The 26,765-nt window shown below is 41.6% G+C and overlaps 1 protein-coding gene across 6 annotated transcripts; it reads left to right on the top strand.

Moving 5' to 3' along the window:
* Positions 1-2: 2 nt before the first annotated feature.
* Positions 3-26,022, top strand: GLYR1 (glyoxylate reductase 1 homolog). Of its 6 annotated transcripts, none has more exons than XM_062503648.1 (16): positions 3-64; positions 1,957-1,993; positions 2,919-2,998; positions 10,233-10,371; positions 10,943-11,185; positions 14,174-14,260; positions 15,144-15,200; positions 16,235-16,285; positions 16,425-16,498; positions 18,240-18,339; positions 19,553-19,645; positions 19,946-20,047; positions 21,047-21,209; positions 21,624-21,803; positions 22,272-22,396; positions 22,736-26,022. In XM_062503648.1, the coding sequence occupies exons 1-16, from the start codon at positions 27-29 to the stop codon at positions 22,808-22,810; spliced, it is 1,644 nt and encodes a 547-aa protein (XP_062359632.1). In that variant the 5' UTR covers positions 3-26; the 3' UTR covers positions 22,811-26,022. The 6 variants fall into 6 exon arrangements, with proteins under 6 accessions (XP_062359632.1, XP_062359631.1, XP_062359636.1 ...); XM_062503647.1 differs by having other exon boundaries at positions 19,535-19,645; XM_062503652.1 differs by lacking the exon at positions 10,943-11,185.
* The last annotated feature ends 743 nt before the right edge of the window (positions 26,023-26,765 follow it).

Here is a 26,765-nt window from a genome sequence, read left to right as displayed (position 1 = left end):
CGGCGTGGCCGGTCTGTGTCGGTAAGATGGCGGCCGTGAGTCTGAGGCTCGGAGACCTGGTGTGGTGAGTGGTGGCGTGGGCTGGGCGGCGGCCGCGAGCATGGCGTGCCGGGCGCTTTTAGCGGAATTAGGCTGCGAAGACGCAGGCGGGACTATACGCGGCCGTGGGAGCGACGCAGCGGGAGCCGAGTCGGGCTGGGCCGTCCTGGGCGCTGTCAGCCCGCCGTCGACTCCGGAGAGCGGCTGCGGACAGGGTGGGGCTTGGCAGGGCAGGGCAGTGCCGGGGCTGCTGCCGGGTTTCAGGTATCGCCACTGCCGTCCGTTGGACGGTGTGGGAGGAGTGGCGGGAGGGCACCGGGCCGGCGGGAGGCGGGCTGGGCTGTGAGCCGGGCCGGCGCTGGAGGCTGGCGGGGGCGGCGCATGACGGAAGCTGTATCAGCTGGAGGGCTGAGGGAAGCGGGACAGAAAGGACGAGCATTGTGAAGTTCCCTTGTAAGCACGGGCTCACCTCCCGAGGGATGCGAGAGGGTCAGTGTTTAGGGAGAGCCACGGCACCGTTTCTTGGCAATGCTTTAATGATGCAACACAACAATCCAGCGTTTCGTTGCAGGTTGGGTTGTCCCTGTGGAAACCCCCAGAAGCGGTTTTCCCTTGTCACTGTGGTCTTACCCTCAGGTAGTCAGAGCTGTGATTTTTTTCCTGGTCGGGAGAAGTGAGAGCATTCCACCGTGCCCTGTAAGCACCGATTAAGTGCATAGGTTGTGCTGAATGGGCTAGGGTGTCCTGCCTGAGCTCAAAGAAGTAGCTAATTCCCAACACTCAGATGCATGCGTTTATACTGTTAACCCAGATAAAGAGAAGCATGTGCTTCAGCCTGTGACAACTGCAGGTCTCATCTGAAAAATCTGTTGTCTAATTTATATAACAAAGTAAGTAAGGATTAGTCACTTTTAGCATGTTTTTTTTCAGATGAGAATTTCGGGAGTGTTCTGCTCGTAGTGTTGGAATGCAGATTATCCTGCTTTAGTTTTGTACATGCCAGTCCAGGTGCTGTCCCTAGAGCTGTTGCAGGGAACTTTCACAATCAGACAGCAACAGCAGAAAGGGTATGCTGATTTTTTTTTTCTCAATACAGAAATTGGAGCATTGAATATGAGATACGGTCATGGACACAGCTCTTGGCAGTGTTCGTGCCTGCCCCTGGCTTCTGAATCTTCTGTACAGCATTGTCTCATACAAGACAGTTACTAATGGGGTTTTGTGAGAACTGCAGCACCAGTCCTTAACAAGGGTGAAATAAGGATAAAGCACACCAGGAAACCTGGTGAGCTGAGAGCTAAGATTAATGTCTCTTCTTCCTCTGTGGTTATTTCTACTATTGCCTAGTTTTCATAATGGAAACATTTGCAGTTGTAGAAAGTAAGCTTTTCTGCCTTTTATGGCTCTTCATGTCTTCAGTTAGTGTGGTGGTGAGCACCTAAAGAAAGTGATATTGGTACACCTGTTGAGGGGATCCTGCCACTAATGCTTTCCTGTGAGAATCAGAACCTCAGCTTTCTGAGCTGGGAGTTGGTGGCTTTTCTGCTCTCCAGCTGCTCTAGACAGGTGGATAGAAGTTCTCAACCTGAACTTTGGTCTGATTGCCTGCATCAGTGCTTTTTTTTTTTTTTCCAGTTCCATATATACCGAAATGGTGCTGCAGTGCCTATTCTCTTGTATCTTGCTGGCAGTGTAGCTTCTGCTGTTCTCTTCAATTCTGACAGTCTAGCAGTATCAGACTGTCCAGAGACCTGAGTTAGGTGCAGGTGTCAGCTGTGTGTCCTGCCTTGCACAGAAGGTTTTCACTGCAAATTGTAACTCTCTTAATATGAAAAGTGTGACGTAATGTGAAAAGCAGACACTGGGATGTTTTTTTTTTCTCTGGTTCTGGTGCCTAATCCTTTCTTTTTTCTCTAGGGGGAAGCTGGGCCGTTACCCTCCATGGCCAGGAAAGGTGAGGTTTATTTGTATTTATTGTTGCTTTCTTAGTTTTTCATGGTTTGTGTTTTTGGGTTTATTTTTTGGCTGTGGGTTTTTTTGTGTCTTCCTTCTGTGTAGGGAAAGCTTTGCTTGAGAGCATTCAGTTGTAGATTAATACTGGTTTTCTTGTTTGTTTTTTTAAGCATGTATATCCCACAAATCTAAGGTGTGAACTAGTTTAGGGCTTTATTTGATCTGTTATCTCCATCTGTGAGTAACAGCTGGAAGTTCATGTGGAATGAAAAGCAAACAGACAGCCAACTCTGGAACTGATTGTGTTTCCCAAATTTAGTTGTTTAATCCCCGTCACTTTCTGCAAGACACGCTTTTCTTCCATAGTAAGTTGGTTAACAGTACTGTGTTAAATAATAGAAATAAGGAGTCTGACTTCTCAAGATACTGTTTTAGAGCTGTGTTTTTTGAGAATTATCTGGGGCAGATATTTGATCTTAATTCTGGTTTGGTTGGGGGTTTTTCAGATAAAATATTTTTAAAAATTAATTTTATATGCCATTTCTATTATTTCTACTTCCCTGAAAGACCTTTCTTTTATGTCCTGTCAGGGCTAAGCACGCTGAGGTAACAGCATAAGTCAGGGAAAAGAATTGTCAGTGTGGCTGGCAACTAGAAACATTTGGTTAGTGGACCAGGTTAACACCAGGCTCCTCTACAGGTGTCACCTGTGTAACTGAATGATATCTTTTCTCCTTACTAAATTTTAAATTTGATAAGCGATCTATTTTGGGAGTAAAGATGAAGTTTAAATTTTAAAGGTTACCTAAGTTGAGTTGTTTTTTATTAATGCCAGTTATCCTCCTAATCAGATTTTTTTAAAAATCTACCATAGCTGAACACTTTGTCACTATGTACTTTTAATTTTGATTTCTAATTATCTTTAGATTGTTAACCCACCTAAAGATCTGAAGAAACCTCGAGGAAAAAAGTGCTTCTTTGTGAAGTTTTTTGGAACAGAAGATCAGTATGTACCTGCTTGTTTTCATCTGGGGAAAATATTGTACCACATAATGTGGATCTTTTGTGGAAGAAATATTTACTTTTTTTTTGTGGAAGAAATGTTTGCTAATATCACAGTGCAATGTAGTATTGTAAAGGATTCCCTTTGAACCACACAATAAAAGAAATTTAACTATTATTGCATGCTATAGCTGCTCACTAGGGTGTATGAAGACTGTAAAAACTTAGCTTAGGATTTGAGTTGCTGCTGTGATGATGGCTTGCCACTTTTAGGTGTGACATGACTGTTAGATTTTAGTGTGTAACCATGAATGAGAAAGGTACAGCTCAGAGTATTCTTTTATTTTGCTGCCAGAGGAATAAAATTAACTATAGAATTGCCATTTGTGAAAGAATAAACCGTCCTACCTGCTGACGGAAAACATTCTTGCTGTGCTTTTGGAAGACTTCACAGTATAAGAGAGCTAAAATAGTTTTAGACTTCCTTTTTGCCTGACAGAATGTAATGATTTCAAATGTGAACAAAATCATACTTGTCATAGATTTAAATGATTACAAACTAGGGGAAAGAAAACCAACAAAAAAGCCCCTTAGAACTTGGATATTTCATGAAACTGAAAATTATTTTGATCATTTTTCAGTTTTTCTCTTTATTTTCTGCTATTTCCTATCAAGTGATGGAATAAAGAGGAAAATTGCAAGTATCTGTGGAAGACTAAAGAAACCCTTTGATTTTTGGAAGAAAGGTGACTGGAACTGAGACCATTTGTTGAATGTCTTAAGGAAATAATTTTTCACTGCTAAATTATTTTTGCTTAATACTTTAAAGTATTTTTCCATTAAGAAATTAGGTCTAAACTTGAAATGGTAGTGAATGCTAATGGGAATATTTGGATCTCTAGTAACTTGTGGCAGGTGAATGTTAATTTGAGAACGTTTTTTGGTGGTGTTATTAAATATGGTTATTTGAGCTAATAAATTCTGAGTTGAAGTGGATTATTTCTGTCTTGATTATTTGTTCTCAATTCTTGTATTTCATATTGAATCAAATATAGATTTTTTTTCATTTTAAGATGAGCGGTCAAATGTCTTGGATAATGTAGCTGAGATTAATAACATGATTGCAAAAGAGGAGTTCAAAGCTGCAAAATAATCAGGATTTATTACAAGATTCTAGAGCTCTAGCTGGGGCAAATTCAGTCATCTGGTACTGTAAGGTAGTGTGGTTGTTGTGGTGTAGCCCCTTTCCCCAGTCTTCAGCTTGTGAAATTTAATCATATCATGCTAGATAATAATGACTTAGAAATTTGCTTGCATTGATTGGCATATCCTACCTGAAAATTGAATAGAAATAAATACTATCACTTTTCTTGCAAATAATGTTGATAGAAGAGAGAGAAGCTTGTATGCCTCTTCTGTCCTGACTTAGAACTTTAAAAGACTGTGCTGGTTAGAACTGTGCTGTTCTAACCAGTGTGTTGCTTGAGAAAGTTCCCACATTTGAGCATAATCAGTGAGCCAAATCAGGAAAACTATAAATGATTTCATTTAAATTGTGAAGACAAAGAAAATGTCCCTTTTCTTATTTCGTACAAGTAGACTAGTGGGTTTTGCAGATAACTTTTTCAAGTGTGTCTATAAACAGGACTTGGAAATACATAACTGAGAGAATGTCACCACCTTATAAACAGCCTGAGGAATGGCAGAGTGCAGAGCTGTCCTGTTCAAGGGATGATGAGCACTGTTACCCATACTGATGGTCTAGTGCATTTAGCTCTTTTTTTAGCACCTAACTTTTTCTGCCATGTTTATGCTGTACGATGGCATTTCTGTACCATGGATCCATTGCTGCAGCTCTTGTGTTACTGCCTTAGCCTTTGAGGTTGAACAGGAGAGGTCTGGTCATCGTCTGTTCCTCTCTTGTCCAGTATCTGTAATGCAAAGGTGATGCTGGTTGCTGGGAATCCCTCTCATGAACTTCTGAGGGTTGTTGCGAGCCGGTTTGTGGAGAGGTAGGCAGTCTCAGGCCCTATTTTCATCTTATTTCTTTCTGAGGACTCCTAGGTGCCTGCTGTGGCCAGAAAAGCTCCTGTTCCAGCTGGGTGCAAATTGTTCCTTCCTGACTCATGTGGCTTTGGTTTGTCATACTAAAGGTTAAGGAGAAAGATGTTTAGAAGTAAAAATGGATGTACATGAGCAGAGCATAGGGGTAAATAAAAACATGCTGATGAGTTTGGCAGTGTTTTTGGTGTAGTGTATAAGTTTTGGTTATTTGTAAAATTCTGGCTAGCTTAGGATATGGCACAGAGGAAATGCATTTTCCTTTTCCTGCAAATTGAATATTACCATGTACTGGGCCTCTGCAATGCCACAGTGACTAAGGGAGTAGATTAACTGGAAAGCTGTGTGTAGTTTTGTTCCAAGACACACAGGTGAGGGCATGAGTGCATTCAAACTGTTCTCTAGGTCCTGGCTTTTGATAAATTTTCTACTGAGCTCTGTGATCTGTTAGTTGTGTTGGTGATGTTAGTTTCTCCTGTTACTTCTGAAGGAATGGGTTTTCTGGAAAATAAGGGTTCTCTACCCATGGAGGCCGATTTTGCTTATGTTTAATCTGTGAAGTACATACAAGCTTTACCACAGTGAAAGCCACCTTGATGTTCATAGTTATGATGTAATTTCCATGTCTTACTCTGAGTGATTGTGTGCATTGCAATTAAGGCAATCCATGTAATGTCTCTTTATTAACTTATTCTCCAAATGGATAAGGAGAACAGTCTTTTGCTAGTCTTAGTAGTTGTTTTTCCGAGTGTCTCTTCTTAGAGTAAGTCACATTAAAAGGATTCTTTATCTAAAATCAAGAACAGTTGATGTTTCCTGCCCATAGATCTGACAAGCAGGTAACAACATCCATTACAATAATCTAAACAACAATTTTAGTTTAGTTTAGAAGTGGAACTTAAACCTCTTATCTGTGTTTCTAACTATGCTTCTCAGATAGTACTTAAAATCTCATTTTATTATTATTTCCATACTACAGTCTTGTAGAATATCTTTGTGGGTATTTCAGTAGTTGGGTAAGAATCTTTATTTTGCTTAAATTATGTACATTTATTGCTTTTAGTAGTTGAAACTAATAGACTGGCTGGCCCACAAACCCTTCTTGGTGTGTGTCATACAGTTCAAAATATTTTTGTGTTTTTTGGCCGGCTTAGAAATTCATTACGACATTTTTCAAAACTAAAAATATCATTGCTTTGAAGTAATCTTTCTACTATGATTTTATAGAAATATTAGTGAGAGTCCTGCAGCCATCAGAGATGTGTGTACAAACACAGCCATTCACCTTCCTTCCCCCTTTGGTATTCCCTAACAGCCTAATGGATTTGCAAGTCGTGTATATCACAGTCTTATCAGGAAGCTGGGACAGATCATTCTTGCTTATAACCTTCAAGGGGCACTTCCTGACTTTATATATTAAGGAAAAAATGGAGGAAGCTTTCAATCTAAGATAGGTGTAATAATTTGCAGCCCGTTTCCATCAAGCGTGGTGATTTTAACGCAGCACTCATTACCTTTCCATCTTCCATGTCCTATTGGGATGGAAACACCTGCCCTTTTCTTCTGCCACTGTTTTCCCTGGTTTTCAAGGGAAGAGTAAATTCAGGATGTAGTCTTTCTGAAATGTTCTTTCAGGTCCTGATATCAGAAAATACTTGCTTTAAATTTGCGAACTGTTGGAAATAGACCTTAGTAGTCTGAGGAGCTGGAGGGATAGGCTGAGCTGATGGAGGGGGTGAGCTTGTGTTCCTGGTACTTCTTAGTGAAGCATATTATCCCATACAGAGTTCTGTGTTGCTATAGCAGAGCCAGCTGGAATGTTGTTCAACATCCCTGCAGGCACAGTGCCATAGCTGAAAATCACTACAGGCAAAGCTCTTGTGCCTCATACTGAGGAATTTTATTGCAGAAATTCGAAAAACCTAATAATTTCCTTCTGTATTTCTCTGCTTCTGGGTTTCTTCTAAATATCCCTTCCTTTATTCTAGTATGATGTGATTTTTGTGTTTTGTTTCTAGTAGTTTATGTACTAAGTTGCAGAGGTTAGTTATTTGAGTTATTTAATTGATGCTGGTTGGGATGCTCCCTTTTAAACACGAGGAAATAGATCTTGATTTGAGTTGTGTGCTCACATACACTGGCCTTTTAAATAAGTAAGCAGTTTTCTTTTGACTTTCAAACTGGTTGTGTTAGCACTTAGTGTGGGCATCTACAGTGCTAGTCTAAAGCAATAAAAATTTTCCTAGGCTGTGGTGAATAGAAATTTGGAGATACAGTGCCACTGTTTTCCACCCCTAGCTATATGGTTTGCAAAAAGCGAAGATTGGTGGATATTCTTCCATCTCTTTCCTGCAGTTTATCATTAGGAGTTAGTATCTGTAGACAGGAAGAGAGTGGCTGGAATGGTGAGGGTTTGAAGATCTTGCCTGTGCCATGCTTGTGTCAGGGATTTGAATGTGGTGTCTCTGCATCTCTCTGTGCCACTGTTTCCATGTGGCTGCAGGTCACTTTCATGCTTGCCTCTGCTTATTCTAAGTTTTGCATATTGTTCGTGTTTATAATGTGGATTTGACATGAGCTTTTTAAGAATTGTGTTTTGGAGAGGATGAGGAACAGTGTGGAGAAATGAAAAGAGAAAGCCATGGCTAATGGGTATTTTTACTACATCTTTTCACTTTCCATGTAGCCCATTCTTTTCAGATGCCTGGTGATGGTGCAGTACTATGAATGCAATTTCATCTTAAATATGACATCCTCAGTGTCATCGCTAATGCTTTTCTTGTGCTTTGATTCACTGCTGAATCAGGAGAGAAACAACAGAAACTTCTATATGTTGTATCCTTGAGACTGATCTAAATACTGGGCTTCATTGGCCTTGAGGATTTTGAGATCTTGTGTATAAAGATGAATGATTTTATTTGGTGAAAAGTTCTTTTGCTTTCAAGTGCTTGAAACACTGCATGGAGTTGGTTTATATGCATTGGTGTCAAAAGATGCTCATGTCCAGGTAGGTAATGCATAAACAAACTGGAAAGGAAAAGATCAATTTAAATTTTTTCCTGTTTTTTAAAGTGTATTTTTAACTGAGGCAGCATTTAAGATTGTTTTTCACTTATTAGTTTGTCTCTGAGATCTCTAGTACTTTTTCCTGGAGGATCACAGATGCCAAGATCTTTGAAGCTCCGAACCAGAGAGCTTCATTCTTTGGGCTTTCTCCATACCAAAGGAAAAGGAATGAAAAACAAAGCTAATGAACATGTGCAGTGAGGAGGGATAGGATGTGCAAAAACCCAAGAGAATGCCTTGAGACAAAAGAACTTACTTTTATTTAGAAATTCAGTCCTGCAACAACATGTAATATGCTTTTTTATATTGTGGTCCAAAATTTTGTTTTCTTTATGCACATAATGAAAGACTTCTTGTGAACTGTTGCTCTATGGTACCCAGGGATATTTGTCATTGTCATACAGGCAGGCTTTACCGTGTAAGATAATTTTAAGGTGTGTTTCACAGTAATGTCTGGGCAGCTGGGAGAGGTTCCCTGCATAGCTGCTGGACTCAGACTCTAGTCTGAATGCAATGATTTGACTTGTTATATTAAGTCAGTTCTTACAAAAATTATGTAAACTAAGTGATTCAGCTTTGCATGCAGAAGCACTGGGTTCTTTGGAAGGGATGCTAGCATTTTCCACAGTCAGCTCTTAGCAGGAGGTCTTGTCTCTGCAAATGAGAGCAAAATGTTTCAGTCTACTTTCTTAAAGTTGATTCCTGATTACAAACAATTTATAAACAATTGCTGTTGCCAGTGAGGAGAAAGGTCTTAATGAAGTTAGAGTTTATTTTTTGAAGAAAGGGCAATCAAGATTCAGCAAAATGTTACTATTATTTTTGTTGTTTTAATCTTCATGTTCAGTTTAACTATATGACATGGTGCTTACAGTGTCTGAAAATGCAGCTATTAAATCACTTCATCTGCTTGCAGGAGCTAGACTGCACTGGGGAATATTTAAAACCTTTAATCATGGGTAGTCTGTGTAACATAGAGATATTTGGGGACAAGAGAAATGCCCCATTTTTGCCATGTGCTAAGAATTAGAACCATTGGCCATACTAACTGAGGGAAGAGTTTTCAAAACTTACACTTACACTTAAAACAGAACTTAAGTTCTGTTTTCAGTAGGGTGGAAGTAGCTTTGTTACAGTGTGGTTGATGAGCCTGGGCTTGAATTTGGGGAGGGAGAGAGGTGGTTTAATCTCTGAGAGTCACAAGGAATTCAGGTGTCAAGGGAAGCAAAGGCACTCCCTTAAGCCTCACTGAAGAAGTGGTAGAAGAGCTTGTTTACATAAAGGAAAGTGAAGTTGTCACCATACTTGATGACTTTACCATTTGGTAAATGTCAAGATGTCCTATTTAGCAGGAGTGGGAACAGGGAAGTAATTTTGATTTTCTTCAAAGGACTGCAGTCTTAATAGGACTGCAGGTTAATATTCTGCTACTGTACAAGTCAGGTTGTCTTAAAATAGCAACAGTGAAGGAAATAGTTCTTTTGTCTCAAAAACAAAATTGTTGTTTTCATGCAGAATACCTGAATACATCAGAAATAAGTGCAGCAGTGAGCTGTGGCTTTTGTATTCACTCTGTCTGGTCATCTCTTTAGTGAGATACATAATATTGGGGTTTTTCCCATACTGTTTTTTTTTTTTAAACAGCAGTGTGCTTAATGTATTTGAACCAGGGACTGATAGCAGAGAATTGTTAGGTGAACTTTGCTTTCAACAACCTGTTGAGTAGATTTGTGGTATTGGCTTTATCTGGAGGCATGGGACTGTGCATGTTTCATATGGTGAAACAAGTGCAGTCACTGGGCCGCCATTGTTTTAAATGCCTCCTGTGATCACATCCAAAAGCTATTTTGCCAGTAGAGAATAAAGTTTAGAGGGGGACACTGCTAGAATGAGAGGAGATAAAACTTAAGAAATTACAAAGTAAAAGTGCCGGAAGAAGATTCTCAGTGAATGCAGTAATGGCAGCCCTTCACTTTCTAGATAGGAAGTGAGTTGGGGCTGTTGTCATCAGTAGATCTGGGGGAGAAAGTATAGTTGTGTGTTTCTCAAAGTGGGATGATTGAGAAAGCTGCAGTTCAGAGAATATAACTAGCTTCTCTTTTTGTTTCAAGTGCTTGGATCAAAGTGGAGCAGCTGAAGCCTTATCACCCTCACAAAGAGGAAATGATAAAGATTAACAAGGGTAAGCGCTTCCAGCAAGCTGTGGATGCTGTAGAGGAGTTTCTTAGAAAAACCAAAGGCAAGGACCAGGTGAGTGGGTTCTTTTTCACTGTGTGCATCAAAACAGGTCTTGGCATGAATAATGATTAGATGCCTTGTTATGTGAAAGGAGTTTGTTGCCTCTGGCAAGTTGAGGAGGATTTTGTTTTCCTTTGTTTGGTGTTTGGGATTTATTGCCTGTCCTGTCTTCTTCCCCACTTAATCTTGTTTGGTGGAGAAAAGTGATTATTGGGATTATTAAACGATGAAGAAACTGAAGAGGTTATTTGATCTGCTTGTGACGATTTTATAAATCGGTCTTAAGAATTTGGTATCTAGTAATCTTGTTGTTAGTATGTTGGAAGTGCACGGTCCTGGCAAGTCTTCAGGTGGCCTGTTCTGTTATGTGCTTGCTTAAACTGCTGTGTTTTTGCAGGAGAACTAACCAGGAACTTCACTCACCAACTCCAAAGGGCTAACAGATACGTAGTTTTCAAGTTACTGTGCTCTTGTTTTGCTTGATAGTTACCAGCACAGGGTCCTTCACATCCTTGGTTTTGCATGAAAATCATTCCATCTCTTCTCTTCTTTCCTTACCATCTTCTATTCTATAATCTCTCAGGCATCTGCCCATAACTCCACTGAAGAGAAGAATCGGCGTAATTCCAGTGAAGAAAGAGGCAAGCAATCTGCTGGTGAAGAGAAACGCAAAGCCAGTTTGTCTGAAGGAAAGGTGAAGAAGGGCACAGGGGAAGGCAAAAAGAGGGTCTCTTCTGTCTCGTCAGAGAGAGGATCAAAGTCACCCTTGAAAAGAGCCCAGGATCAGAGCCCCCGAAAGCGGGGGCGCCCACCCAAGGATGAGAAGGTTTGTGTTGTGCATGTCCGCCAGTGCCTGTGGACTTGGCAGCTGGACTTGAGGGCTTACTGGCACCTTGACTAACGGGCCAGCAGGAAGAATGAGTTCAGTATCCCTTTTTTTAAGCTTTTCCATGTTGGTACTTCTAGACCATTTGGCTGCCTGATACCCTTGGCAAGCATATTGTTGATTCTTCCAGTGATTTTTACCAGTTAGTTACTGTGAGTGGCTCTGTTCCTATCTTTGAGAGGGCTTTGAAAACTGTATAGGGAGACTTCATTCTTTTGTCTTGCCATCTTCGAGTTCAGTTTGTGTGGGAAAGATAAGCAAAGAGATATGGGTCTTCATCTGGATCCTGACTTCTCCCATCTCATCTACTTTGTATGATCAGGTGAAAAGTAGATGCTCAGCTTCAACCTCAGTACTCACAAAGAGTGAGATATCCTTAAGGTCTAGGGCTTAAAGGAGAAATTTGTTGCCTGGAGAATCCACCAGAAGAATTGTCTTCGTTTCAGCTTCTGTGCTTTAAGATATGTTCCCATCCTCCATTATAAAGGAGCCTTAATATTTTATTCCCACTACTTCCCTGATATTTCTTGATGTTGTGGCAGCACTTTGTCTACCCTCATTTAGAGTTCCTTTTTTATTGTGGAACTCACTGTTGTGGTCTAGATCTTCCTATTCCATATGGATATTTATTTTGGTGGATTATTGCAAGGCACATCCTCCACTGAAGACTACATCTGAGGACAACTGGGAGACCTCAATTGAAACACCATACGGCAACATGCTTGCTCACCTGTGCTTCAAGGGGATCATGTTGTGCTTCACAGTCTTCTCTTTCAGTCAGGATGCAAGTCAAGATGGTGGTCTTTGCTCTTCAGAATTGTGGATGGATTGGCCTTCACTGGTTGAACAGCAGACTCTCTCTTGATGTAATAAAATGAAGCTGATTATCTCAGATATTAGCTGTGAAGGCATCATAAAATAGAATAAGAATATCCTTATTTGGAAGGGACACACAAGGATCATCACGTCCAACTGAAAAGGGGTTAAAGGAGATACTGGCTCTTTTAGCACCAATGTCTGTGAAATTAGGCTGTGCAATAGATCCCATCAGTTTCTTCTTTTGAGGGAAGTTGGAGGAGGGGAGGAATGGATGCATGTTTATGAATTATAACTAATAATTACAGAACTTGTCTTGACTGATGCAGGAAAATGGCAACATAATTTTCACTATTCTAAGTATCTTCCTATAAGCAGGTTGTGTCTCAACATATTTCTGTTAAAAAAAGCCACAAGACCCCTTTTTTTTTTTTTTTCTCATGCAAAATGATCCTGTGTCTTTGAGCTAGACTCATTCCAAAATTGATCAAAACTAATGGCTGGGAGAATTCTGATTGTGCTGACACATTGCATGCATAGGTTTTACTGTGTTAACTACCTCAGGACACTGGCGTGCTTTGAGTGAGCTAATTGTAGTAGTAGACATTTTACTGGCACATGACAGGCAGACTGGTTTTAAAACTGGTTTTAAAGTTGCGACAGAGTATTGTCCAGCTGTGTGATAACTGCGTGGCCACAGATGAGGAAATTAAGCAGGATAAGGTAGGAGAGTAAGCCTTACAGTGTCTGGAAAGTGACAAATAAAATAGTGTTATATGAAAATATAACAATGCTGCCTTAATACTGTTTTTCAGCCCCTTTTAAATAATTTTAAAATCTTATCTTCTTGCCTGGTTCTCATAAATTCCTTAAGTTCTTAGCCCTAGAGTAGAAAACATATTGTCCTGAATTAATATGATGCTCGGATTTGTTTTTTTTTTCCTCCATCCCAGTCCAATTTCTGGCTTCCAAGCAATAAGGATGCATAACAATCAAGAATCCAGTTGTTGCTGAAGTGTGCTCTGTCTAGAAAGGCTCTGTAGCCATACGTTATTGTTCTCATACTCTTATTTTTAAGTCTATATGGAAATTTTTGAAGGAGCAGCAGAACTTCATAGGTACCAAAGCAGGTTTTATCCACACTTTACCAGCTGAAGTATGCAGGACTCTCCCTAGACACTACAGGATTGGAGGCTGATGTCTGCATTGTCTTGCTAACACTTGGACAGTTGCATCGTTCTGGGTTAACTCCCAAGGAGTCTTGCTCTGGCCGTTTTTGCAAACAGTGTTCTCTTGTGCTTCTGTGTGGATACTAAGGTATATTGTGCATTTTCAGGAAGTAATTTTGGAGGAGGGATAATGTGACTCCATTTCTGAACCTTCATTTCAGAGGAAGACAGCACATATTATACCAAAGTCCTGTGCATTCTCTTCATGTAGCATAAAAACCTATATCATATGTCTATGACCTACAGAATAAAGACCTATTTTAATCTATATGTCTTGGGGAAATAAAAGATAAAATTTAATCTGCTCAACAGTAAAAGCCCCAGTATGTTAAATACTATCATGATACTATAAACCAGGGCCTGTGGAGCAGATGAGGCAGCCTACATACCAGTTTGTCTCATGGATTCTGCAAACTTGAGCAGATGTGGCTGTCAACCTCATGCTTTGAAGGTTCTCCTGAAAACAGGTAGGCTATTCTATTGTGACAGGGTAGCATTAAGAGTTCTGACCTCTGCTTATAATGATGTTCTTCACTCATTTGTTAAGATTTTTGCATCCACCAGGGGAAAATACGGGATCAAGCGTGTTTCTTTTCTGCTCATTGCATAAGTGCACAAGTGCAGTGATTCCTCTTAGGTATGAAGAATGGATTGTCCAGAAACCATAAATCTGGTTGAATTCCTTTGCTGGCAGTTGATGTTTTCCTCACCTGTGTTGCTAATACTGTATGTTTAAATGTGAATGCTCATGGAAAGGCCTGTGAAATGGAAGGCATTTGTAGTGCTTTCAGAGCTCTCTATGCGTGCTCAAATGATGATTGTGCTGTGACCAGTCCCTGAGCCAGGTTTTAAGCTCTTTGTGATCCTTCTTCTGTCTCCTCAGGACCTCACAATTCCAGAGTCAAGTACAGTGAAGAGGGTGATGACTGGAACAGTGGCTGGATTTAAATGGCCACCGAGTGTGAGTGAGGTGAGAAGCTTTACAACATCTAGGATCTGAGTTTGTGGCTGCAAATCTAGAGCCTTTTGTCTGACTGTAAAACAGCCGAGATCTTATCTTCTTGTGTCAGAACATACTGCAGCATAACAAAGCTGAACAATATCCCAGACAGTTCAGAAAGATCCTGAGAAATGAGATTTCTGTCTCTGTGGAACTATTTGCAGATTCACACTTAACTTGTTGTACTAATGTTTACACTTCTTGTTTCAAAAGCATTTCTGGGAATTACTTCCCAAAAGCGGAGGTGGTCTGGATAGTCTTTCCCTGTCTGAGTGCTATCACATGGGGTGCTTTCATTTGATTTCCTTCACAAGCAGCTTTTGAAAACCTTTCGATTTTGTTGAATAAATGAGTGGTCAGTAGAGCAGAGTAAGAGCAATGTGATTCCAGGCTAGTATGTATGATGCTTACTGGGGAGATGAGGTATCTGGGCCTGCAGTCCTTGTTGCTGTTAGGATGGGTTTGCTTGACATGTGGCAATCTCCAGTCAATTCCCAGAATGCTGTTTTATGGAATTCCTTGAAAGCTGGAAAAATAAATGTTTTCATTTGCTTGGGAGAGGAAGGAGCAGAATATGTATTTTCTTCCTCTCATGTTAATCTTGCTTGTATGCGTCTTTGTTTTTCCTACAGATGTACAAAAATGAGGAATTTGGTTTGAATGGCTTTGGTTTTGAGAATTAAACACTATGGAAACTATTTAATTAAAACAGGCTCCTCGTGCCAGCTGATACATTTGGTATTTTCCCCCTTATGCGATTGTTCTCATGCAGCTTAGGAGAGAAAGTGAATTGTGCTGTGGTCGCTCAGTGACTCTGGATGTATTTCTGAGGCTGTACTTTCTCTCCTTGTAGCCTGTGAAGGACAGTGATCCACACTTCCATCACTTCCTGCTAAGCCAGACAGAGAAGGTAAGGATTTGGCAGACAGGATCATGCTGCTGGGTAGCTTGGAATCCTGCCCTTTGCTGGAACTGAATACAAGGAGTATGCATAAAGAGCTCCGGAATTCTGTTCTTTAAGGGCTGGCAGTTAGATTAGTTGAAGTACTTCCAAGCCTTAAGATTTAGAGTGCTTTAGCATTCAGTACAATGAATACAGTTTTAAGTAATTCTGGATTTTCTGACGCTAGTTTTTTACAGATCTGATGTAATAAATTGTGTAGAATGAGCAGGATGGACAGGAAAAGCTTTTTTTGTGTTCAAAAAATGCTGTTGTTTGTTTGTTTTTTATGGTTGGCCTATCAGTTTCTTCATCTGGATAGGCTTGTCAATTCACTGAATGTTGCAGGAAAATTTCCGGGACCAGAAAAGCTCCATGTAAAATACAGCCAGTTTATCTCCTGAGAGTCAGAAGCCTTGCAGGATTTTATATTCAGAAGTGAACATCAGGAGGAAAAGAAGAGATCAAATTAAGCATTAAAGGATTTATATCTCACTGAGGATCTGGGCAGAACCAGAAGGAGTAAGAGCTGCTAACAGTTTTATCTAGACTCAGTAAGCAGCATGGGGAGGAACAGTCTTTGCCTTAGCATTTGTAGAAGGTCTCATGCCTTCTCATATTAAGAGAAGGTTTTGGTTCCACAGCTGCAGAGACACAGTGAGTGTAGATGCGAGGCTTCATGACAGGCTTCAGAGATCTAAATGTAGGAGTAGGGATGGCCCATGTTCTGGTGCCTCCAGAGGAGCCTGTCTAGGAACTACAGAAGGGAGTTTGCAAGGCCTCTGTTAGAAGACAGGCTGAATTGCTGGGGCAGGGTGGGAAAGAACAATCTTGCAATATATTTTAGGTTTTATTTTCTCCCCTTGAGGGAAGAGTTGTCCTGCTTTGAAGGTGGTGGTGGGTGGGTGAGCTGCCTGTTTCTTTGGAACAAGGATATGGTCTGTTTGCTTAGGAGAGTAAATCGGCACTGTCCTTCCCCTGAATGCTTTGTCTTCTCCATACAGCCAGCTGTCTGCTATCAAGCCATCACAAAGAAACTGAAGGTTTGTGAAGAGGTAAAGAAAATCTTCATTTTGATGGATTTTTATTGTTATGAGGCCTTGCAGTTCTTCCAGAGCTGTGCATTATATTGTTTTCATTATTATTTTTCCCCTCTCTCTTCCCCCCTCTTTTTCCCCTGCCCCACTCCCTCAGGAGACAGGATCCACCTCCATCCAGGCAGCAGACAGCACAGCAGTCAATGGCAGCATCACGCCTACAGACAAAAAGTAAGATCTTCAGTACATTCCAGCCATTTCCTTCTCAGCTCACACTCCAGCCTATCACTGAGAATGAATAAACCTAACATTTTTCTTTAACTGCGCACTCCTTCTGTCCCTGTGTGAAATTGTTCTGGGGGGCAGGGTGGGAGGGAGGAAGCTAAAAACAAAATCGGGCTGTGCAATACAAAATTCAGAGTAAGTTTTGTCCTGGATACATCTACTACTTGGAGTGTTTCTGCAGATGCCCTTTTCAACAGGTCCCCCTGCAGGATGTTAGCAGTAGTATTCCCAAGTGTCACATGAGATCGGAAGATAAAAGGCAATCTTGTCTCTAGTAGTGCCTGGCAGTTGACTGGGGTTGTTCAGTCACTCTCCTGAGCATGCAGAAGGCAAGAGGAAGAGGGAGGTGTGTTATCCCATCACAAGAACTTTGCTGTGTACCACGTGAGCTTTCTGGTTTCTCCTAACACCCCCGTTCTCCTTTTTAGAGGGAGAGAAGCCTAACTTGAGCTTCCCGTTTTGCTCTGTAACTTCTGCTCTGTTCAAATTGAGTTCAGGCCCCTCTTGCTGTTTGCTGTTGGGGCAGTTCATATGGGATGTCAGTTCTCACCTGTACTGTAGGGGAACAAAAATAACAGTGAAGCTGTTTAGGTAAAACAGTCTTTCAGAAAAGTGCGTCTCAGAGGTGGGTTGGGAAGGAAGAAATATCTCTGCTGGTTTAGAGATTTGAAAACAGGTAGACCTTGTTTGGGCCATGTAAGGAGTGTGTACTGATTTGCTCTGCCCTGTCTAAATTTGTTTGCTTGGAGAAAAGATAGCATGGCTAGCTGGAAGAGGACAGGTGGCATGTGAAAGCCACAGTGCAGCTGTAGTGTGGCTAATTCTGTAGAATTAACTGTGGATTTGCCAGGTAGGTTTCATTGTTACATTACTTTGGATGTAACTGAGTGCTTCAGAATCTCTCTGAAAACTGGGTTTTGTGGGAAGTTGCATGATAGATAAAAAGGTTCTTGAAGCAATGTCTGCAGAGGAATTCCTGTTGCAGGTGATTGTAGGGACTTGGTGGCATATTGTCTTTTTTTTTTTTTTTTTAATGGAGGGAGCAAAACTTTTTTCCAGCTTGTGAGAGGAGGGGAAGGCTGTTTTCTGGGACTGATGGTGACCTGTACTGGTGTAATACTTCCTTTCTTCCAGTGTCTGAAATGGCAGCTGTAGAGCAGGGACACTAGTTCTTTGGTCTGGCATGATGTTTAGCCCAGTCGGCTTTGCTAGAAACTAAGATACTAATTTATCATTTGGTTATACAAGCAAGCATTGTGTGTGTAACTTAGTTTTAAAGTCAGATGAATTAGAGAATCACCTGCTCATTTCTAAATGTTCCCTTTAACTTCAGTAAGGCAATGACTGTCAGAAAGCACACAAACAGCAATTTTAGTAAACAAAAAAACACAACCAACCAACCCCCAAGAATCCAGACCATCCAAACCTTTAATATTTAGATGATCTTCTGAAATAGGCTAAAGACTTTCTTCAGTAAATTGTTAGGGAAGCTTGGTAAGTAAAATAAATTCCAGCTTGCTTTTAAAGCTCAGTATTTGCCCTTCATAGCTGTGCTTGCAGTGGAACATGTTTGTTTGGGTATTTTTTTGTGCTGGTGATGCTCCAGTTTGCTCTTCATCATTTCCAGCACCCTGAGAAACTGACACTGATTGCTTGCTCTTGCATTAATATTTATCTATACCCTCAGGATAGGATTTCTGGGCCTTGGTTTGATGGGAAGTGGCATTGTCTCCAATTTGCTGAAGATGGGTCACACTGTCACCGTCTGGAACCGGACTGCGGAGAAGGTAGGCATGTGCTTAAACCTCTCCTAAACATTACCCCCTCCATCTAATGGAATCATCTGTCAGTGGTGCTTGGGAGAGGATACCACCTTGTTCTGTCCTGTTTCCTAAGTGCTTGTTGGTGGGCACATGTGACTAGGTGCAGCCATGGTCTGTTTTAGTATGGTCTTATGTCACTGTGGTCTGTTCTAGTGTGGTCACTCTTATGTCAGCAGTCCTGCTGTTTTTTTATGAGATGATTGTCAAAAAAAGGCACCCTTGTTTGTGTATACACACATACACACACACACACACACACAAATATATACACATCCATATACGTGTGTTGAAGAATAGGATGTAACATGCCTCTGAAAATACTGCTGATGTGAATAGACATGCAGTGTATTGTGCCGCAAAGGCCAGGTGCAGGGAGTTATCCCACAAGATTGAGTATGGTAAGATGCACTGCTCAGCCATGGGTCAGTCTACACCTATTGTGCTAGTCAAGTGGTAACAAGCATTCTCTCAAAGACCTGCTGTGTCATGAGACCAGAATGGAGAAGGGTTTGATAGGAGTATTCAGAATTAAAATGGAGCTTATACTGCATTACACTTATATCCTAGACAGTGTTAATCTTTGTAGTGGAGGAGGAAAAGTAGGTAGCTAGGGGAGATGTACTTGGAAGAGGCTGTGGAATAGCAAAAGGGAAGGGCACTGTGGTTACTTTGTTAAAAGGGGATAAAAAGATATATTTTTTCAAGAGCAAAACATGCCTGGTATGAGGGGATGGGGTAAGAAGGAGCTAAGATTTTGAAGCAGCAGCTCTCACCTGTATGTTCCTGTTATTATCCAGTTACATATTTTGTTATGTCCTTTTACCAATTTTTTCCCTAAATCTCGCTTTTTTTCCCTTAATAGTTTCTTGTCAAACCCACAACATTCTTACTGTTTTATCTAAGAGTTTTGTTTATTTTTGCCTTTTCTTTCAAAGTTCTTCAGCTGTTCTTCAGGAAAGCTTCAAAAGAGCCCCATGTGCATGTTGTGTGTGTCTGTTTGTGTAGACAAAGCAACAGAAGAAGATGGGAGTTGCTGTGTAATTAACATGTCTGACCCCTTTGGAGTTGTGTCCAGCAGTGGAGTTTTTACAGCAGAATGCAAAGAATCCATTTGATTTGTATTTAATTTGTCTTACCTTTGGACTTGTGCCTTTTGCAGTGTGATTTGTTCATCCAGGAGGGTGCACGGCTGGGAAGAACCCCTGCTGAAGTAGTCTCCACCTGTGACATCACATTTGCCTGTGTATCAGATCCAAAAGCAGCAAAGGATGTAAGGATTAGCTCTTATTTTACCTCCGCTGGTTAGACTACAAGATGGCAGTCACTGAATGCCAGTTCTGATTCCTGCTAACCACAGTAGCCTGGGTCATTGTATATCCTCAGCAGTGCAGTTGTGCAAAAATAAATGTCCCAACAAAAATTAAGCATTTTAAAAACTGTATCTTTGTGGGCAGGTTCTGATAACCCTCCGGGGGTCTGCCTCTGCAGTGCCAGGCTCAGCTGGACTCCCGTAGAACTGGGGTTTCTCTGCAGACACCCTATTGCTTTACCGCTCTTCTGTTCTCCACAGCTGGTGCTTGGTCCAAGTGGAGTGTTACAGGGGATTCGCCCAGGGAAGTGTTATGTGGATATGTCCACCGTGGATGCAGATACAGTCACAGAGCTGGCCCAGGTAATCATTGAACTGAGCCTCTTAACAGCAGAAGTGCATTCAGCAGCAGTTCTGCAGTTTGTGTTATTTCAGGCACTTTATTACCTGTTGGTAATAAAACTGCTTTTAGAGGTCTCTGGGCTTCTTCTCAAGTTCCAGGCAAACAAGACAAAATAACATGTCAAATCTTGACAAGCAAACAATGTTACATGAGATGTTCCTTGGTGATACCAGCAAAGCCTGTGGATTTGGCAGAGCTGTTACCTGCCACCAGATATCCAAATTTTGATCCCCTAAGAAATATTTGTAGACAGGTTGCTATTCTGTAGCAAACTGGAGGGTAAAACCCTGTTTGGATTAATGGCTGATAAAATGCATAATCTGCCCAGTTTAAATGCTCTGGTTGGGGAAAATTACTGTCTTCACATTTCATTCTATAGAAATATTATTGTGGGATTTCTGTAGAGGTGTTCTGTTTACTTCTGCTGTGATACCTGTGATTTTCTTTTTGGAATTTTGATTGTTCCCCACTGCCCTAAGGCAGCGTGTGTGGTTTTACAAGGAAGGGGAGCTGGTTTTGCTGAAGTTTTAAGTAAACATGTTGGTGATGCACTAATGCATAACATCAATTCAGAGAATGCAAATCACCCATATTAGTAAACGTCTGGCTGAAGAGATCTCTCAAAGGCCTTTCCTCTCTGGGAAAGAGGGGAAAATATAATGATCAATCTTCTGGAATTCATATGCCACATACACACCTTCAGCATTGATCTCTTGGCCAGTATAGGGTGCCATGACTAAAGCATGTCAGTGCAGCTGCTTAAAATGTGCACAGTAGTGATGGGTGAAGAATGGTCTTGCCTGGAGTGTGAGGTCAGCTGTTGGTCTTAAGCACACTTTGCAGGATATGGTGTGATACATCACATTAGTGCTTTCCTCTCCTGTTTATATTTTGGAGCTATTTGTTTTGGAGCTAAATGATGTTCCTGCTTCAGCTAACCAGAGATGCTCTTCTCCCAGGTGATAGTGTCCCGAGGTGGTCGCTTTCTGGAAGCACCAGTCTCAGGAAACCAGCAGCTCTCTAACGATGGAATGCTTGTGATCCTGGCAGCTGGCGACAGGGGTTTATATGAGGATTGCAGCAGCTGTTTCCAAGCCATGGGGAAAACCTCCTTTTTCCTAGGTAATTGAAAAATGGAGGGCCTGATAGCAGTTTCTTAGTGCAAGGACTGGGAATTTCAGCAAGGAGCCTGAGATGCATATGTCTTTTTCTTTTCTCTGTGGGCAATGTGGGAAATCGGCCTGCTCCTCTGGAACTTGGCCAGTTTCAGAGTCTGCAGGCTACAGTTTCTTTTTTGAATGCTGGCTCATTTTAGAGGATCTGTGGTGCTTTTGGTTTAAAATAGTGTTTTCTTATGATTTTTCCATTCTTTTGAGTGGTTGGAAAATGGGGATGTTTTCTGAAGTCTTTCAGGGCAAGGGAGAGCTGCCAAGTGCTTGATGCCAGGAGTCTAGCAGTGTTACTGCTGTGTGGGCTGGGAAAGCAGGGCTGCTATTTCTCTTCTGGACAAATCCCAATGGTGTGTCTCGCTCCCAGGTGAAGTAGGCAATGCTGCCAAGATGATGCTGATTGTGAACATGGTCCAAGGCAGCTTCATGGCAACAATAGCAGAAGGACTGACTTTGGCTCAAGTGACTGGCCAGTCCCAGCAGACCCTTCTGGATATCCTCAACCAGGGACAACTTGCCAGCATCTTCCTGGACCAGAAGTGCCAAAGTAAAGTTCTCTTATATTGTTTTCTTACAGGTCATTTTTTTACAATCTAGCAGCCTTTCAGATAGTGGCAAAAGGTAGAAAATAACAGTCCCATATTCATCAGGCTGGGATTATGGTTATTTTAAGTATTCTGGAAATGAAGAGCTGAGTTCCCATTCCTTCCCCTTCATGGCTAGACCTTCTGAGAATCTGAGTTAGGACTGCTTAGGGCTTCAGCTAGGATTTCATTGGGGCAGGGTAACAAGTGAAGTGAGGGCAAGCTGCTTAGAAATCTGTGCTCACTTTGTTAGAGGGCAATAGTGACATCATCTGCTGTGGCCAGATGAAGATAGAGAGTAGAGAAACAGGAGAGCTAAAAGTATTGATCAGCAATGGAAAGGGAGATTGGTGTTGAATTGCAGCCCCCTGCAGCATGGGCTTGGCTTACTTTTGTCGTGCTTACTTTTTTACATGGGTTCCTCTCCACAGATATCTTGCAAGGAAACTTTAAACCTGATTTCTACCTGAAATACATACAGAAGGATCTTAGATTAGCTATTGCACTGGGCGATTCTGTCAACCACCCAACTCCAATGGCAGCTGCTGCCAATGAGGTAAGAGTTGTTTAGTGTTCAGATGTGTTCTTCAGCATGTATTCAACATAGCCATTTGTCAACCAGAGACACGGATCTAAGAATTACATCATCTCTAAGACAAGGGAATAGTGATTGAAATATATTTTGACTAGGGTGGCACTGGATTTGTTTTGATTGTAGAGACCCTTAGAATGTTACATCAGGAAACACAGAAAGACCTGGCATTTTCTGATCTGCACTTGGGTTATTTGACATACTGTGCAGTTCTCTGGTTGCAGTGGTCAGCAAAGGATTTTTTCTGCTGGGAAAAGGCTTCACACAAGAGCAGGCTCTGATCCTTTTCTGATTTCTCTTCAGGTCTATAAACGAGCAAAAGCATTGGACCAATCTGACAACGACATGTCTGCAGTGTACAGGGCCTACATCCATTAGGCTGCACCCTTCTTACTGTTCATATGATGATTATTGATTAATATTATTATGATACTGGGTTTTAACTCTGGACCAGTCCATCTCTGTCTTTCCATTTCCTTTTTTACACAAACTTTAAGACCTGCTGCAGTGAGCCTTCCACTGCGGCACAAGGGGGGAGGAGGGGGCTCGGATTGTTGCGGTCTAATTAGAAAAATCCATGCCATGCACTGACAGTCATGAGACAGAACGGGGGCAATTGTTCAGAAGCTCTGAGGCAACTCTGCCAGAAATCTGCTGCTTGGCTGCTTTAATTTTCCTCTTTGTTTGCTTGTCCAAGATGCTGTTTCTAGCAATCCCTTTTCTCCTTTGCTGTGAAATAATGCAAGTGTTGGACTCTCTGCATCAAGGGGACAGGGTGACATACATCCCATCTGCCTGTGAATATGGTCCCAAGTAAGGTGAGGAGCATTCCTGCTAATTAGCCACTGTTAGAGAACAAAGCACCTCCCATGGAGGAGAAGGGCAGTTCCAGAGGGTAAGGGGAGTTGAGTGCAACATTGTCTTGATTCATTTTCTTTTTAGACTTCCACTTCCCCAGCACCTTGATGGAAGAATTCCTGTACTGTTAAAAATAACATATTGCATCCATGTCTTCCCCTGTACAGACAACTACAGCTTAGGGAACACAGACTACTGAAAATAGGAGAATGCCAATGTCAATGAGGCTCCTGAAAGGCTTATCATAGCCCATCCAAAAGATCATTAGAAAGTAACATGTTTGCATAGAAAACTGCAAGAGAATCATAGAACCTATAAAACTGGGCTAGAGAGTTTGTTTCAGGCCTTAGCTTATGTTATGCTACTACTTGTTTTTTTTTTTTTTTAACCCTCCTAGTCAATAATTACAAAAGTGTCTTGGATTACAGCAGTGTCACAAGCAGAGTGGTGAGTCTGAAAGGGGACAGAAGAATGATCCAAGAGATTGAGATTCCTGAGCTCCTTTCCACACTCTCTGGCCTTTGCATGGTTGTCACATCTCTCAGCCTGTTTGCCCATCTATAAAGGTGGGTGATGGCTACCTACCTCACAGGGATACTTTTGTGTACTGACTAGTGATCTTTATACATGTCAGATTTTCCATATATGTTCTTAGTGTTATTACTTTGGGTACAAGATAGCACAGCATATGCCTTCTCCCTGTTATCTGTGAACTCTGCTTGAGGCCAGATACCAACTTCTAGAAAGACCAGTAACTGAAACTGGGGAGGCTAAGACCACTGCTGAGCTTTAGTCTAGAGATGGGTGACAGGAACTGCAGATGCCAAGGCTAGAGATCAGAGATGCTCTCAATGTAGATAGCAAAGCAACCCAGAGTCCAAAGGATGGCTGTCACTAAAAATGCACAGAGTGTGGCTTGGTTTTTGGGTTGTTTGGGTTTTTTTTTCCAATTCTCAGTATTAGCCTTTTGGGAGTGTTCTTGCATCTTAAATTCGAGTGTTAGAAAAATGACCGTGAGAAACTTTGGCCAAAATCACTTCTCAGTGGTACAGTCTCCTTCCTCCCTTGGGCTGGGATTCTGAAAGAAAAGAAGACAGATTCAAATTAGGCTGTGTTCTTGACATCTGCCCCTTGCCACCTTATCACCTTATTTTTTTTTCTAGGAACTTAATGGCTGTGTAAGGAAATTTCCCCTGGGTTAGGATTTCTTACCAGTCCCGCTTCGTGCAGCATGTGCATATGGTTCAGGGGCACCTTGTCAAACAGAGTGTCACATTAATTTTGAATCATAACATCTAATGCCTCATGCTGTAAATGTTACTTTGAGTATTTCACCTCCTGTGATGACTGTTCCTTGTAGGCTAATGCTGTATTCTGCATTACTTATGTCCTGTGGTGAACACCTGGCAACAGAGCTGTCAGATCTCACTGCGTGTTGACCACTGCGTATGAGTGATGGTAGTTCTACACCCATGTTCCTTTGGCAATGCCACTGCCATTCTGCATGTAGGTATTTACATTAAAGGCACATAAAATTGCCAGGATAGCTAGCCACTGACCTGCTTTGGCACACTGTTCTTCTCCACCCACAACTCCACTGTTAGCATCTGAAGTCCTTTGTTAAACATGCCATGGTAAAAAAAGTCTCTCATATGAATTATGCATTGAGGGCATCTGAGAGAAGTTGTGGGTTTGGAGGCAGGAGATGAGACTAAAGGAAAAAATCTTCTGAGAGGTAGAAGGAGGTACTGTCCCATGTGCAGTTGAGAGTGAACTGTGCTGAGCTAGTTCAGTGGTATTCCCCACCTGTCCCTGCCCTCTTGGGCCAGTGTGACAATGAACGCGTGTGAGCAAAGGTAATGGAGGATCTTCGTTAGTTCGTGTTGCCTCCAGATACAGAGAGAATGCCGAAGGAGCTCTCAAGCCCTGTGACAAGCATTTAATAATGAATTCAAAGGACCAGTCCCTAGGCAGCTCACTGCTGCAGGGTTTGTTTCTAGAAATACTGTAGTTCCCAGAATGAAGATGGTTATTTCTGCAGGAGTGGTAGATGTGGACTAGGTCATCACTGTAATTTATCCTGGGAGGGTCTGACTGCAACTTTCAGCTGTTGTGGGTGGCTGTAGAGTGGCTGCAGTCCTGCCTGGACAGCTGTGCAGTCAAAGGTGTGCCCAGGAGGAGCAGGAGGAGACCAAGAGCTCTGATGCGGCTGTGAAAAGGAGGGATGGAAATGGAGGAATCCAGACTGTTCCAGATACCGGTTGAGATTCCTGTCAGTCTCACTCGGATTCTTGTATTTATGTCTGTAGCCTTGGAACATGGATTTGAGTCTGTTCCTAGGCCTGAGATTTGGGGAAGTGGGGGAAGCAGTGGATTGAGAGATGCTCTAATAAAACTGGCTAGTAAATGTTGTCCTAATGTTGTTGACAATTCTGTAAAGTTTCTTTTTATGAAGATTTGTTTTAGAAGTTTGCTTTTTTTTTTGACTCCCTCCTTTTTAAAGAGAAAATGTGACACTTGTGAAAAGCTTATAAGAAAAGCAGTTTCCTTTTTCTTTTATGATAGTTCCCGTAGTTCATTAAGGTTGTGAATTTTTATTTTCCTGCCTTGTTTTTAATTAACATTTGTCATTCAGAATAGGATGTGTGAAAATGTTTAAATGCAAAGATTTTTTTTTTGTGCAATTAACAAAGCTACTGGCAAAAAGAATAAAACTTTTCTTGGTAACAGAATGTTCTTGTGGCATTTTCTAAAGCCTGTCAGAGCTGTTTTGGGGCATTAAGGAAGTATGTGTTCCTCAGAACATTAGAAACTCAGAGCTGCTGAAAACCAAGTAATCCAAAAAAACAAGTAATCCTGAAAGTACTTCAGTCATTGCTGAAGCCTGGAACTGTCAATGAGGCATTACAGAGGATGAGTTTGGATAAATTCCAATGTTCTGGTTTTGATAACAACTTCTGTTAAGTTTTGGGCTGGGATATCCATCCTTCTGGCATTTGGGGGTTTTTGAGTCCAGTGGAAGATTCCTGTCCATCACAGGAGGGTGAAACAAGATGAGCATTAAGGATCCTCTCAGCCCCAGCCAACCCATGATTCTGTGAACACTAACTCAGCAGTGAGTTGGGTATTCCAAGACATGATACTTAACTGAAATGTTTACAAGCTCTGAAAACTGCTTGTGGATAACGAGACAGCTGGACAGCAGTAGCTGTTCGTGCCCTGAGGCAGGAGGTTGAAACGAAGTCTAGATGAGAGTGGGTTTAAGGTGCAGTGAGTTAGAGGTACCTGAGGAAGCACTCCTTTTGAGCACTGTCATTAAAAGTAGCAGATAGAAGTCGAGAGCTGTGCTTACAGCAGGAACTGGGGCTGTTGGAAGCTTTCCCTACCTTGGGTATGAAGGATCATTCCCATCTCCCACCTCGCAGGGGTTGGTTGGTGTGGTCAAGGTGCTACGTCCTCACGTCTCGCTCGCAGT

The sequence above is a fragment of the Cinclus cinclus genome, chromosome 16, assembly GCF_963662255.1.
Source record: "Cinclus cinclus chromosome 16, bCinCin1.1, whole genome shotgun sequence".
NCBI lineage: Eukaryota > Metazoa > Chordata > Aves > Passeriformes > Cinclidae > Cinclus > Cinclus cinclus.
This window is presented reverse-complemented; position numbering and strand designations above follow the sequence as displayed.